Source organism: Diabrotica virgifera, chromosome 4 (assembly GCF_917563875.1).
Source record: "Diabrotica virgifera virgifera chromosome 4, PGI_DIABVI_V3a".
Classification (NCBI taxonomy): domain Eukaryota; kingdom Metazoa; phylum Arthropoda; class Insecta; order Coleoptera; family Chrysomelidae; genus Diabrotica; species Diabrotica virgifera.
In genome coordinates, this window is record NC_065446.1 from 163,002,771 (window position 1) to 163,019,069 (window position 16,299).

At 38.1% G+C, this 16,299-nt stretch overlaps 1 protein-coding gene across 1 annotated transcript in view; it reads right to left on the minus strand.

Moving 5' to 3' along the window:
• LOC114336768 (dynein axonemal heavy chain 10) overlaps window positions 1–16,299 on the minus strand; it is an 863,661-nt gene that overhangs the window by 478,199 nt on the left and 369,163 nt on the right. Inside the window, exon 28 of the mRNA XM_050648469.1 lies at window positions 2,473–2,656. Coding sequence (XP_050504426.1) covers window positions 2,473–2,656 — 184 coding nt within the window. The remainder of the gene's footprint in view (window positions 1–2,472; window positions 2,657–16,299) is intronic.

The following is a 16,299-nucleotide window of genomic DNA, read 5'->3' on the forward strand; positions in this document are numbered from 1 at the left end:
TTATTTTTCAACTATTTTTTTAAACCTTACAATTATGGCTTTAAATCAGAATGTATCATATCAGGCGGAATAAGCATTTATTTTGTCTATGCGACGATCTGATTCATTTGGAAGCATCCAGAATGATAACAAAAATATTTATTTTGAACTAAAATTATGTTTATGAAGAATTAGTACATAGAAGATTTAATACGCTATCATATTGGAGCAAATCAGCTGACCGGACTTCTAAAAAAAAATGACCCGCACTACATAAAAAACATCAGACTTACATCAACAACAGAAAATGCGTTTTCAACTTCAGCAAAAAAAGAGCCAGCCTGAAAGATTAAACACTCAACAATTTATGGTTTTTTTTAACATATTTCAATAATAAAATTAAAGAAAATTCAGATTAAACAAAAATTTATAAGTTTTCTACTTTTAAAATTTCTATTAAAATTTTGAATTTTCTTTTAAATTGTTGAATTTTTCTGAACATTTTTAATATGTAATCAAATTTAAACGTTTTTATGCTAATTGCATTGAAAAATGAAAACAAAAACAATTTATTCTTTTTATTTTTAAATTTCCCGATTCCCGGAAATTCTCGGGAAATCCAAATTACCGACTCCCGATTTCCGGGAAATCAAAAGGGGCCGGGAAAATGGAGCTCTAATTATGCAAATTGCATCGTAATCTTCTTCCTGGGTGGCAAAATCCTTTAGATAGATCACACCCTCGAGCTATTAATTAGTCTTGAGTACTAGTCCGAAGTGAAAATACATGTTAAACCTATATTTTTTAACCTATTTCGTGTTGTTTTCTTTTTTGTAAAAACTTCTTTGTACTTTTGCAAAGTGTCAAAATCATATACTATTTTTACACGCAATAACTTGCTGTGATAATCTGCATTTTTCAGGAGGGGTAAAACGACTGTTTTTAAAATGTTTGAGAAACAAGATTTACTTGAACGTGCTGAAGTTTTTAAACAAACTAATTCAACTCCAAAAGAGGTTATTACCAACGGAATTATATTTCTTCTCTCTGTGTATGGAGCGCCTAAAAAAAACTACGTACTTTGCTTAGATAAGTTTCCATATGCATGTTTCATTAAAAATACATAGTCGAAATAGAAAACAAGTGCAGTTATCTTGTCTTTCTCCAACCTCAGCGGCTGCCCATCAACATATGTTTCGGGTATATTACCAAGTTCAAGTGTGGCTTGGCTATCAGCTAGATCTAAAAGACTAGGGATGGAAATTAGTCGACAGTTCATTAGAACCAATTCAATTTTACTCCCACCCGCGCCAAAAAAACTCCTGAACACAATGTTTTGCAACTACAGGGATAAACATTTTTTTGTATAAAAGGGAGGTACCGCTAAATGTGGTGGCAAAAAAGTTAAACTGTTTCGTTCGGTAGCATGTACCAATTGTCAAAACCGGTCGTACTCCAATGTTGAATCACCAACAATTAAGTATTCAATTGATTCTATCAAGGAGCCATACGATGTGTCATTATTGGGGCAATTTACTTGCACGAAGTATGAACAAGAAGAAGAACAAAAAGAAGAAGAACAAGAAGGTGAAGAAGAATAACGAGGAAAAGAGGAAGCAGAAGTATTAGAAAATTATGAACCAGTTGGATAAATTTCCCTTTTTTATATAAACTGGTTTTTATCACTTTTATCATTTTCGAGCCTTGTCAATATCAATTATTCAATAGCTTCAAATTAAACAGAACCATAACAGATCTGTGTAATAGGCCTATTGGGGAAACCACGTTAAAAAACGCGCTAAGTACCCTATCTCAAAGGTGCTGACGAAACGTGTGCATATTATGACGATTACAACTAATCTACATTTTTTTGTTAGAACTACTTTTACGACAAAACTTACCGTTTCGCTGAAAATCGCTAAAAACCCTTTTTGATGACCACGCGTAAATTTTTTTTCCTCGGGTCCGATTCATGAGGACTTTTTAGATTTCATTAATTATGGTATTTTGAACAATCCTGCAATTTTCAACTGGCTGATAATTTTTATAACATGGGATGTGTAAATTGACCGAAGTAATATTTTTGTTCTCGTCTTGCTAAGGCACGTCGAAAAATATATCGACACCTTGGGTAGAATAAAATGGGTACCGTCATCAACTAAATACTATCAATTGTATTGAATAAATGAATTTGATAACCAATAAAGTAGTGATGGTTAAATTATTAGTGGCTGAACAACCCCTTACCAAGATAACATCCATATTATTTCTTTATGAGATTTCAAAATTACCTACATTCTGAGAGTTTTCAGGATGAGCTTTCAAAATGTCACATAAAATGTTTATTATTATTGTGGTTTAATTCCAATCAATTTGTTTCTAAAAGACTTTTTTTAGAAGCGAAAATTTAGGAATTTATATAAAAAACTAAAATATTTGATGCTAAACTAAAATTTTGGTTATACTATATCTAATAAATATTTATAATCAAACCTTAGAGATTTTATGTTATCAAACATCTTTATCATGTGATCTTGTACACATGTATGATCACTGCCACCCAATATAGATAACAGTTCTTCCGTGGAAATGAAATAGAATCTAGGGAACCTTCTTCTTTTAGAATCCAGATATTCGTTTAGAGATTTTTGACAACGGTCCAATCCATCGCTTAAACCTAGAATGGAGATATAATGAAAAGTACATAAAATTAAATATTATTTCTACATAAATGGACAGAGAAGCTGCTCATTTACGTGTAGCAATATTTTTTTATGTCGACACTATTGGGACCGTGCAAGTTCGGCAAAGCGACACCTGGTTTCTACGCTCTGCAACTTTATTCGCACTTTTAATTATATTGGCCAATTATATTAGCCCGGTTACTGGATAATTGTCAAGGCCACAGTCCAAGAAAATAATAAGAAGAAAAAATAAGATTCAGGTTATGTTATTAAAACGTAAACAATTGTATGCAGTAAATAAAATTAGTTATTAAAATGCAGTACTGCAAGCAAAACACAATTAATTAAATTTACCTTTATATAATAATTGTATATCATATCAATATTGTGGAGCAATATACAATTTTTCTTCTTCAACGACAGTAGGTATGAAATGTACGTCAATTTGACAGTTTCAATTGACAATATGAATTATTTAAAAAAGTTGCAATATTTCTCCGCAATTCGCGCACGCTCGTTTCTTGTATCCCTTCCAAGTACTTGCACACCGCGAATATCATCCGCATACATTAAGGACCAGGGTATGTTACTATGTAGTTTCGATGCTATCTACTCCAGCACTAATGATAATAAAAAAATAAGGATTAAGCACCGAGCGACCGAGCCTTGGTGCAATCCTACTTTCGCATGAAATTTAACAATATTTCCCACATCTGTCCTAACACTAGTTGTTATTTTCTAATGCATATCTCTCACAATATTTAGATATTCACCAGGGACTCCTTTATTATTGAGTCAACACAGAAGCGGTGAAGGAACTCTATCTTATGCTTTCTCAAGAATACCATATGAGCTTTTGCCGCCTTCTTCCTATATTTTTTAATCAACTCTATTATAATAAAACTTGAATCTGTTGTAGATCTGTCTTGCACAAAACTAAACTGATTATCGGATATTTTGATGTCTTCACGTACCCGTCTAACAAGCAATCTCAGCCAAATTTTTATAGGGTGATTGGAGTTTATACATTATTTTATCTCCCTTGTTTACTCTTTTTGTTTTTAAACTCTTTGAATGCTGATGATGCCTGAAGACGTCATACCGTTACTACTGTCAGGTGTTTATGACGTCTTCAGGCGTCATATATAGATATGCACAACATTCATTTAGATGTCATTATTTATTTGACTTCGACTAAAACATGTTTCCTTTTCTTTTTCTGCAGCGAAAAATCGAGTTAGCACCCAGGTCGCGTTGGGAAAATTTAGTCAGCAATGAAAAGATTAAACAGGTACCAATATACTTAAGCATTTTCTATGGGAAATAAGCCACAATTTTACTAAAAAATGAATGTATTAACGTTTCGAAGCCCAAATCGGGTTTCGTTGTCAAAATACAAAATACTATTAAAATAAACAAAAATGTTGTTGCTAAGTAAAAAAATTCTTCTAATAATTTATTTAATTTGACTCATTTATATTGGCAATTCAGACGTATATTATACATTTTAAAGTAGAAGACTTTAAAATGATGTCGCCAATATTTATGAGATGGGTTTCTGGGACGACTTTACTAAAAGATAGTTCATTCGATTACATGAAATCAATCCCTACTCAAGAATATCCGTTGCAAAAAAATCATAGCATGTGATCAGTCTTTAAAAAGACAACCAAATGCAACGATGACAGTAAAATTCTCGCGTTAGAGATTCCATAGTAAATCACGAGGGAAAACCAGGAAACAACCCCGTGATACTATCCCGACATCGTAAGTATTTGGTCTTACATTTAATTTACTTTCAAAAAACTAATACCAAATTCTGACTTTAATATGTTTAAATTATAAATAATATTAATAATACATAGATATATAATAAGTAATACTAAAATATAAAATTTGTACTAACTCGAGATGTTATTTACTTACTAATCGTGGTATTTTCTTTCTATTGACTTCCTCTTTCAGTATGGGTAACTACTGCATTCTACCGAGGAATTTGCGACACAATTGGTTTCATTTAGCATAATTTCTACTTTAAAATGTATAATATACGTCTGAATTGCCAATATAAATGAGTCAGATTAAATAAATTATTAGAAGAATTTTTTTACTTAGCAACAACATTTTTGTTTATTTTAATATTATTTTGTATTTTGACAACGAAACCCGATTTGGGCTTCGAAACGTTAATACATTCATTTTTTTAGTAAAATTGTGGCTTATTTCCCATAGAAAATACTTAATTATAAAAATGCCACAAGGAAATAGCTTCAGAACAACAGCAATACACTACATCTCCATTCTCCTGGCCTTTGTCCCACTTCCATAATAGCCCAATAAATGACCGTTTTGGAGTGTAATTTCAAGGGGCAACTCCGAATTGCATGAAAATTTGGATTTAGGTTCTACTTACCCTCCACTTCAAAGTTGAATTTGTGCAGTTGGTTGCTTTAACTTGGCGGGTGACATTTACCCCTTCTCGGAGGGTGAAAAACGCGTGTTTAAAATAAGGCCGGAAATGGATAAATTGACTTATTTTAAGCATCTTTTGTTCTATAAATTTTTTTTAAGTAAGTCAATACTTTTTGAGTTATTCGCGATTTAAAATGTTGATTTTTCGACAAAAAAACTACGTTTTCAGACCGTTTTTCCCAAATATCTGAAAAAGTAAATATTTTATCGAAAAAAATATTTTTAGCAAAAGTGTAGCCTATAAAAAAACGAAAAAAATGGTGAACCAGTTAAGTCTACAAATTGAGTAAATGCAAAGTTGTAGCTCATGAAAAATACGTCCTTATTCGTATAATTCCAAATCGAATAATTCAACGCGAAATCATCGAAGAAAGAAGCGTTTCTCGGGAAAACCTTATTAACATTTTTAAAGTATCGAAAAAAAGCTTATTATTTGTTTTTTACAAAAGTTTACAGCATCAAAAATAAACGAGTTACACTGAAAAAACTTGGCCCTTTTTTTTGGTAAAAAAAATCGTGAAAACCTCCCTCTATTTAGCACCCTAAATGAAATTAACCGTTTGGCTTTACCATCTATTTTAACTGGATGTGTATTGTTTATATGATCTGTAAGTTTGATTGGTTTGAAGTGCTTATTTTTGACAACATTTAATTTTATAGTAAAAAAAAATTTCTAAAAATTTTTGAAAAATTTAATTTTTTCGAAATAACTTAGAAAGTATTAGTGATAAGAAAAACCTTAAAGAGTAAAAAAATGTAGGTTTTGCTATTATAAATATGCTACATAATTTCGTTTTGTTTCTCCGTAAGACAAAAATTGGTTAAGATATGGCTCTTCAAAATTTGCATACACTCGTTATTAGTGACCCGTTCAAGCTTTCTCAATTATAACCCTTTCAAAAATAAACACTTTAAACCGGTGAGACTGACAGATCGTATAAAAAATAGATAGGTAAGTAAATTGTTTGTAAAGCGGTAGCGATTAATTTCATTTGGGGAGCTAAACACGGGGAGATTTTCATGATTTTTTACAAAAAAAAAGAGGGCCCACTTTATTTTGAGCGTAACTCGCTTATTTTTAATGCTAAAACTTTTGTTAACAATTAATACAAAGCTCTTTAAAAAAGTTTAAATTTTATCTTTAAAAACAAACACTTTAAAAAAGTTTAAATGAGTTTTTCACGAAAAGTGCTTCATTTTTCGGTGATTTCACCTTGAAATATTCGATTTGGAATAGACGAATAAGAACGTATTTTTCATGAGCTACAACTTTGTTTTTATTTAATTGATAGAGTTAACTGATACACCATTTTTTGGGTTTTTTATAGGCTACAGTTTTACTAAGGATATTTTTTTCGATAAAATATTTATTTTTTGAGTTATTTGCGAAAAACCGTCTGAAAACGTAGTTTTTTTGTCGAAAAATCAACATTTTCAATGGCAAATAACTCGACAAGTATTGACTTACGTAAAAAAACGCTATAGAACAAAAGTTGCTTAAAATCAGTCAATTTATCCATTTCCAGTCTTATCTGGAACGTATGTTTTTTCACCCCCAAAAAGGGGTGACTGTCACCCCAAGTAAAAGCAACCAACGGCACAATTTAAATTGAAGTTTCAACTTTGTAAGTAGAACCTAAATCCAAATTATCATGCAATTCGGAGTTGCCCCTGAAAATTACACGGTATCGCCGAATTTCCCGTTCATTTACTGGGCTATAATTCGATTAAATAAACCTGTTAGCCAACATATTCATCTCTCTAAAATGCTATCCAGACTTTTGCAAGAATATCGTCTGGTCCAACTCCTTTAACTTTTTTTATTTTTTGAACTTCTTAAAACACTTCCCCATTTGTTAGTTTGATGATCATCGCTGTTACCGTATCCATGCTAAAACTGCTACATAACCAAAAACCTAGTACATAGGTTAAAACGCACAAAACCATTCAGACCTGTTTGATACGTATCATTTTAAACTCAGACAGTGAACCTGGCCACATCAGTGATGTTCACAAATTTGATTATTGGTTTCTAATAGTCGAGGAAATGAAGCATTTTGGCTGGCAATTTTTTTCGTCCAGCATGGATTTACTTGAAATTTTCACAGGAGGTAGGGAATAATCCAAGGATCATTTTCTATATCAGGCCGCTGTACGCTAAAACCTTGGGGGTGGTTGCCACCCATCTCGGGGGCGGAAATTTTTTATTACATTTTAACTATGTAAATCGTGATTATAAGTAAAAAATGTTTTTTACATTTTCTTCGTAAAACTAATATTTATCGAGGTATTCCCACTTGAAAGTAACAGTTTTTCGATGAAAAAATCGACTTTTTAGAAGGTTTTTTGAGAATACCTCGAAAAATATGCATTTAATCAAAAAAACTGTAAATATCAAAATTGTATCTTTTAGTAGCACAAACCAAATTATTTTCCTGTAATATTGCTAAGACTAATACAAACCGAGATACGGCATGTTAAAAGTTAGCTGTTTTCGTCAAATTCATAATTTGAAATATTCAAAGTAAAATAACGGAAAAACTTTGCATTTTTCGAGAAAAACTTAAATAATATTTTTTCAAGTATAGAGTTAGGCCTTTCAAAAAAAATAATAAAAAGTTTCTAGTCTGAAAAGTAAGCGACTTATGATCAAAAAAAGGTCGGTACCTGCTTTTCTCTATGAAAAAATCAGTGAAAACAACCCCCTAATTACCCTCCTGATTAAAAATTGGTCTTCACCTTTTTGTAATTCCTTTTATATTTGTATTATCAATACATTTAAGAAGTTTGACCTATTTAAAAGGCCTAATTTTAGAAAAATTGGAGTTTAAAGACAAATAAATTTTTTCGAATTTCCCATTTTTCACCTTTTACTTCAAAATATCTCCGAAAATACTGGAGATGCGAAAAAAATGATAGATTACCAAATTGTAGCTTCTTTAATAAGTAAAATTCCCTTGTGCATATATTTTCATTACAGTGAACAGTTAGCGAGATATAGCTGTTTAAAACCTCTATTTACGAGCAAACACCCCCTTATTCGAGCCCTTTAAACCCACCCTAATTAAAAACTGAAGGATCTTACGGAATTTAGTTTACACAGTCTTATAACTCTTCAAAAATCCTACAAAGTTGTTTTTGAAAAATCTTTTCACCGCCAAAAATGAAGGAGCTATGTTTATAAAACGAATTTTTTTTTCGAAAAATTCGGATAGTCCGCTTATGGATAATTTTCAATGTACGTATAATACCACAGAACCGGTTCGTATACTGGAAGATGACTAAAAAACTATTTGTATTTGTACATATTTGTAAATTCGTATTTTTGTATAAATAAATGTTTTTGTAATTCTTAATTCTTCTTTTTTTTCTGTATAGACCTATTAAAATATCTACTTATAAAAACTGTAATGTTATTAAGGGTGGTTTTTAAGGGTTGAACTATTATGATATTATATCCTAAAGTATAAAACAATCATTATTTAACCAATCAAAACCAAATTTTACCCATATTAAAGTATACAATATTTTTATATAATTTTTGAAAATAAGGGGTTGTTTACACCCCTAAAAATAATCAACGCCCTTAAGCATTATATAGAATATGAAGTACAGGGTGAGATGATCCTAATCCCAAATTTTTATGTACATAAATTATTCTTTTAGGATAAGTAAATTTTTTATATATAGCTCCAGGCGTAGGGATGTGACGACCCCATCGCCCGGTGCTCGAGAAATTGGGTATCGCAATCAGTCCCCAAGCCAAGGTGTAGCATCGTGCCGATGGCTGAATGGCGCCGGGGAATGGCGTCGCGAACGAGACCTTGGGGCACCAGGGGGCACCCCATTGTATGAACCCCTTACTGCGTCATGCAGGGCTCTGGCGTAGCGGACCTTTGTTCCCTAGCTACTCGTGGGAATTCGTATGGAGAAAACAAACCAGATGAACCCAAACCCGACTGGTTCGGATGGAGGGGTAGGCGAAAGTCACACCCCCCTGAAGAGCCAGGAAGGAAAAAAGCCGTATTCAGAACTGGGGGAAGGTAAAAGCCACGCCCCCGGCAATGGAACTGACACGGTGTTGCCCTCACTTGAGGCCCTAAACCTCAAGAGGAAGCACATGTCTGGTGCTGAAAAGCGCAGAATAGCCCGTGAAAAGGCGAGGGAGATGGGGCTACCCATAAAACCTCGAAAAAAGCGGGCTGGTAAAACCAAACCCCCTGCCGTCACCTCAACCAGTGCGGGCAAGGCCATGCCTATACCTGCTTGGGGCAGCAGTGGAGGGGCAGGTAAATCTGTGGACGGTAAGGCTCAGGAGGATGGGAAAGCCAAGGCTACACCCGCCTCAAAGAGAACACCGGCCACTAAGAGACCACGGGAATCTGGCAGCAACCCGCCTTCGGCGGAAAGCAAACCACCCCGCGGGAAGAAGAAGAAGGGGGCGGCGGGAGATGCCGTCACTGGGCCTCCTGCAGATGGGACCGGGCCGAGCTATAGCAAGGCGGTTTCCACTCTAAGGATGGCGGTTGTCTTAGGGGGCTTCCCTGAGCAACTGCTGACCGAGGAGCAAGGGGCAACGGTCCTCAAAGCGATTAACCGGGCGGTCTTTGCGGCGGACCCGGATCCTGATCGCCAATTTGACGGAGCAAGTCAGAGGGATGGGGCTGTCCTCGTCACCTGCTGCTCTGAAAAGGCATCCAAGTGGCTTGTGGACACGGTGAGGAGCCTTGAACTCGAGGGGATTGGACAACTTCGCGCTGGCAGCGTGAAGGAAGTCCTTAACCGCCCCCCGAGTCTCGGTTCTGATCCCCACGGTCTACATGGATGTAGAAGACCACAAGTCGATTTTTAGGATTCTGGGCCACCTTAACCCAGGCCTCAAAACCGAGTCGTGGAGATTGTTTGGAGAAAAGAGGGAGGCCAAGAGCATCCTCTTATTCTGCGAAATACCAGAAGCCGACTTGGTGATGCTGCGTAAGACGGGGCTGCGTGTCAGCTTCGGACTACACAAAGTCACCTTCGTCGTGCTTAAGGAAGGGGGGGCGGGCAAAACCTGCAAATGCTGAGGGTGGTGCAAATCAACCTACAGCATAGTAGGGCAGCCTCCGCTGCGTTCTGTCGGTGGTTCAGTACTAGTGCGGTTGACGTGGCCCTAATCCAGGAACCATGGCTTGTCTGTGGCCGGGTTGCGGGCCTAGCTAACTGCCGGGGAACAATCATCGCAGACCATAGTGCAGAGAGAATCCGGGCGTGCATTGTTGTGCGTTCCGATCTCACCGATCTCAAAGCACTTACATTAAATGAGCTATGTTCGCAAGACATAGCTACAATAATGGTAAAACATCACTTGTTGGGTGGAACAAGGGAGCTAGTACTGGCCTCTGTTTACCTACCATATGATTCACCCGATCCACCTCCATCTGCGGAGTTGGATAAATTAATCAGCCACTGTGGGCGGAAGCACCTGCAAATGCTGATAGAAGCTGACTCTAACTCTTATAACGAGGTGTGGGGAGCACTGATACGAACAAAAGAGGGGAGCACCTGTTGGAATTTATTGGCTCATCTGGGCTAGTTATTCTAAATCAGGGCAAAGAACCTACCTTTGTTACCAGTAGGAGGAGGAAGGTAATTGATATTACTTTGGCATTTCCCCTAGTAACCAATAACGTGGCACGGTGGCATGTGTCTGAGGAACCAAGTTTCTCGGACCATAGATACGTGGTAACGGAGTTTTTGGGCTCGGAGAGGGAGGTTACCACTTACCGTGATCCGCGTAAAACAGACTGGGACAGCTATGGGAGAAGCTTCGTCTTAGGGTCGGGCAACTGGCCACTGAGATTAAGAGCCCCCCAATGCTGGAACACGTCTCGAAGGCTCTGCAGGAGGCCATCTTAACCTCCTATCAGATGAACTGTCCGCTGACCAGCCGCTCCGCTACCAAGAACAGGTGGTGGACTCGTGAACTGGGCAAATTGCGGAAAAAGACTCGGCGCCTCTTTAAAGAGGCGAAAAGAACAGATGACTTGGCCGGATATGCCCGGTCTCTGACCGAGTTTAACAAAGCTGTGAGAAAGGCTAAGAGAAAAGATTGGAGAAAGCAATGTGAGGAGATCGCCACGGCTCCCGCTGCTGCTAAACTCCAACGGATACTCTCCAAACAGCCGGCTAACCCACTGGGGACCCTCAAGGCCCCCGGGGGTGGCTTTACAGCAGATGGCAAGGAGACACTGGAGCCTATGCTCCAGACACATCTCCCTGACTCGGTGGTAACCAATGAGCCGGATGCTCGGCTGGGTCAAGAGGGACTGGAAAACAGAACCTCTGGAACTAGCTGGGAAACGGCAAAAAAGGCTGTCACATATGCTAGGGTGGAATGGGCCATACACTCATTTTTACCCTATAAATCCCCCGGACCAGACGGGATATATCCTGTATTACTGCAACAGGGGTGGGACATTATTGGACCGCTCATGTGCAGGATTTTCCGGGCAAGCGTGGCATTTGGGTATGTCCCGTGTGACTGGAAACTGGCCAGGGTGGTATTTATACCTAAGCCGGGCAAGAATCCTCTAGACCCCAAGGGATATAGACCTGTTGCTCTCTCGTCCTTTATTTTAAAAGCACTAGAGAAATTGATGGGGATGCATGTGCGGCAAACCTTTCTCAAAGAAAGGCCACTGCACTGCAATCAACATGCTTACCGGGTGGGCAGATCGTGCGACTCAGCCTTGCACCATTTGGTGTCTAGAATAGAGGAGACGATTGAACACAAAGAAGTGGCGCTTGGTACCTTCCTCGATATCGAGGGAGCGTTTAACAACACCACGTATGATGCCATGCTTAAGGCGGCGGAGAGGCACGACATAGATGAAACCTGTCGCAGATGGATTAGCTCCACACTGCATTGCCGACAGGCACAGGCTTCACTATTTGGGGAAACCACGAGGGTCACTGCCACAAGGGGAACAGCGCAGGGGGGGAGTAATATCCCCGCTGCTATGGAACCTAGTGGTAGACAAACTTCTGGTAGAACTGAATAACTTGGGATTCTACACCCAGGGTGATGCAGATGATATCTGTATTTTAATCCGGGGGAAGATTCCACACGTAGTTTCGGAGCTAACGCTCCGGGCTATAAAAGTGGTAGAAAGCTGGTGCGAGAGGGTCAGCTTAAGTGTTAACCCCTCAAAAACAGTTATTATACCGTTCACACACAGGAGGAAATTGGAGGGCCTCACGCCCCCCAAACTCATTGGTGTGCAACTCAATCTGGCTACATAGGTGCGCTACCTGGGCCTTATGCTTGATACCAAGCTAACCTGGAATGCGCAACTAGCAGCGACCGTTGCCAAGGGCAAGAGAACCCTCATGATTGCTCGTAGGTCAATTGGAAAAACTTGGGGCTTAAGCCCGGGAATCACTAAGTGGATTTATACTGCTATAGTGAGGCCCTCCCTCACATATGCTAGTGCTGTGTGGTGGACAAAAATGAACCAAAGTTGTGCAGCCAAAGAACTTGGGAATGTTCAGAGGCTAGCACTACTTTGTGTTACCGGGGTAATGAAAAGTACCCCGACGGCAGCCATGGAGGTACTCATGGGACTGCACGGGCCTGCATCTTCTGGTGATGGCCGAGGCGAGGCTAGGGGCCTACAGGCTGCAGTTAAATGGTGTCTGGAGGCAAAGGTCATACGGGCACACCAGGATTGTGGGGCACATTCGTGACCCCATCCTGGATATGGTGAGTGACTGGAGTCCGGTCACTCACAAATTTGATCCTCCCTTCAAGCTGGGGTTAAAACCCCCGGTGGAGGGGGATAAAAGACCGCAGAGTGAGCTAACATGGTTCATGGACGGTTCAGTGATGGGCGGGCGCTCTGGAGCTGGAGTGTATGGTGTGGAACCCGAGGTGTGCATGTCTATGCCTCTTGGGCAGTACACCACTATATTCCAGGCGGAGGTGGCTGCTATCACGACTTGCGTCGTAGAGAATATTCGAATGGGCCTTGAGAATAGGACAATACGTATTCTCTCGGACAGTCAGGCAGCACTTAAGGCCATTGCCAGCTGGAGAATTAACTCTAAGCTTGTGCTGGAATGCCGACAACACCTGTAAACCCTGGCCTACCGAAACCGAGTGGAACTCGGGTGGGTGCCGGGACATACGGGGGTTGAAGGAAACGAAAGAGCCGACTCACTTGCGAGAGAGGGCTCGGCTGTCCCCCTTACTGGGCCTGAGCCTGGCCTAGGGGTGACCAAATCGGCTGTCAAAGGAGCCGTTGCTAAATGGATCCTTGCGCAGCACACCCGACACTGGAACGATATTTCGGGACAGCGGCACAACAAGTTAATGATGGGGCGGCCAAACCCCTCGCTAACCCATGAGGCCCTACGACTCGGAAGGAAAAAGCTTAGGGCGGTAACTGGCTTACTAACCGGACACTGCACCCTAAGAAAACACCTGCACAACATGGAGATCTTTCACGGAGACCCTGTTTGCAGGAAATGTGGGGAGGCAGATGAAACTGCCTCACATGTCATATTTGACTGTTCAGCCTAAACCCGATGGCGACTGCAATACGATGTCGAAAACTCGAACCTAAGTGTCAGAAGTCAGGTAAAGAACCTAATAAAGGGTCTTGTCCTGCTAGCTGGGAGAATGGACCTCTTATAGGTAACAGACGACTTAACTTCAAGTTAAGTAATCCCGAACCCATTGGGGACAAAAACCCAATGAGGTTTAACCCGAGACCGAACGGTGTGCAATAAGCCTACTCAGGCTGCAGCACGGGCCCCATGGCCACCCGGTTCGATCTAACAACAAAAAAAAATATATATATATATATATATATATATATATATATATATATATATATATATATATATATATATATATATTGCATTTGCGTCCCTCGTGGCTTCTGTATAGTTTTGACTCTTCGTGACTTCCGATCAATATACAGCGTGTATATTAACAAGAATTATTTCATACAGTTAGCGCTCGCTTTGGCATCCGTTATACTGGCAACAATGTACTTATGGTATGAAGTAAAATATTTAACCTTGGTCGTGTTTATGTGAGAATTTAGTTGAAGAACCCAGATAAATTCTATTTATAACTTTTGCCAACTAGGTGGTTTTGCTCGGATATACGATTTGCTGTAAATTGTTTGTTTTCGTTTTTATACTCTTAAGTCAGGTTAGAAAAACTTATTTCTTGGGTGTAGTTATGGATAATGTATTTTCTAAACTTTTAAATTTTCTATTTTATTTCGATGGAAGAAGATTATGGATCTCGGAAGATTCGATGGAATAAGTTATAATGTAATATACTTAACAATACCACTATATACCCTTGACAAATGTTTATTTTTTAAAGTTAATAGGTAACTGTTTGATGAGCCTTTCGATAGGTTAGGTTTATTATTAAATTTTATTTTTTTATTTTGATAAATAATCGGTATTGTTTCTCTCTCTCTCTCTCTCTCTCCTCAGCGCATCCTTTTCTGTTTTATTCTTTCGAAATTTGCTATACAAGTATTTTCCATTGCTCTCTGTTTCTCGCTCTCTGTTTGACTTCTCTCCATCTCAACGCCAATTCTTTCATGATCTCTTGTTACAGTTCTTCTCCAGCTATTATCAGGTCTTCCTCTTCTTCTTCTTTCGTCTGGTTGGTATTCGAGTGCTTGTTTGGTTATATTATTTCGATCCTTCCTCAGAGTATGTATAATCAATCCATTTTCATTTCCTTCTTTTAATCGTGACTGTTATTTTCTCTTGTTTTGTTCTTCTCCGTAGATCTATGTTTTTTATTTTCTGGCCAGTATATTTTTAGGATTTTCCTCAACTATTTATTTATAAAGGTTTGTAATTTTTTGCTAGTTGTCTCTTCCTCTCTCTAAGATTCTGCGCCATACAACAATATAGTCTTAAAACAGCTGTTAAAGATTTTGATTTTGGTTAATTCTGATATATCGCGTGTGTTCCAGATTTTCCTTAATGCATTATATGATTATACAATGAGTGCATATTGTGCCTTTACTATCCTTTTTTCTACATCTGATCTACTAGCGCCTTTTTTTCCATAATTGATCCCAGATATGTAAAGTTATCTACCTCCCGTATTTGTCTTCCTTTTATTTTAATTTTAGTTTATTGGTTACTGTTTTTTAAGTTTTGTTTTTTTGTCTTTATCTTCAGGCCCATTACCTTGGAGTATTTTGCAAGCGTGTCGATCTATTTTTGCTTATGGCTGCTATGTTCGGTTAGGGGACAAATGTCATCTGCGAACTACAAATCCTCCAACTAGTTATGCAATTTCCATCTAATACCTGTTTTATTATTGCTTACTTTCTGCATGATCCAGTCCGTTATTATTAGAAAGAATGTCGGGGATAGCACACTTCCTTGTTTAACTCCGCTTTGTATAGCTATATCTACATACTACCATTTTTCCCGCATGTTCTAGTCTGGCTCTATATTTCTTGTAAAGTAGTCTGATTAAGTTGATGTATTTTATCGGTAGTCCATATGGTTTTAGAATCTTCCACATTTGTTCTCTGTTTATACTATCGAAGATCTTTTCAAACTCAAAGTCAAAGTAAACATGTTTATATTTTTTTGCCATTCACTAGCTTGTTCCAAGATAATTGTAGAGTACAAGAGATACAGCGGTACAGGTACAAGATACAGAGGTACAGATAGAGTACAAATGTGGTCGATAATGGAGCGTTTTGCGCGAAAACCTTCTTGGTTGTTTCTTAGTCTTAGTTTGTTGTCTAGTTCTGGCTTCAGTCTATTCAATATGATATTTGACATTATTTTGAATGTGGCACTTAGCAGTGTTATTGCTCGCCAATTCTAGCATTTATTTAAATCGCCCTTTTTTGGTATCTTAATGGTTACACCCTCGTTCCATTTCGCCTTTATTAAATCTATCGGTAGGTTGTAGCTTTCAGCGGCTTTGCCATTTTTTAGGTGATTCAGTGTGTTTTGTATTTCTTCTTTCGTAATTTCAACTGTTCTAATGTTTATTTCCTGTATTACATTATCTTCGTTTATATCTGATGTTTGGAGTATATTTCCTCGCAGTGTTCTTTTCAGCTTTGTATTATTTTATGCTCTGATGTAATTATATTTCCTTGTTTATCTTTGATTTGTT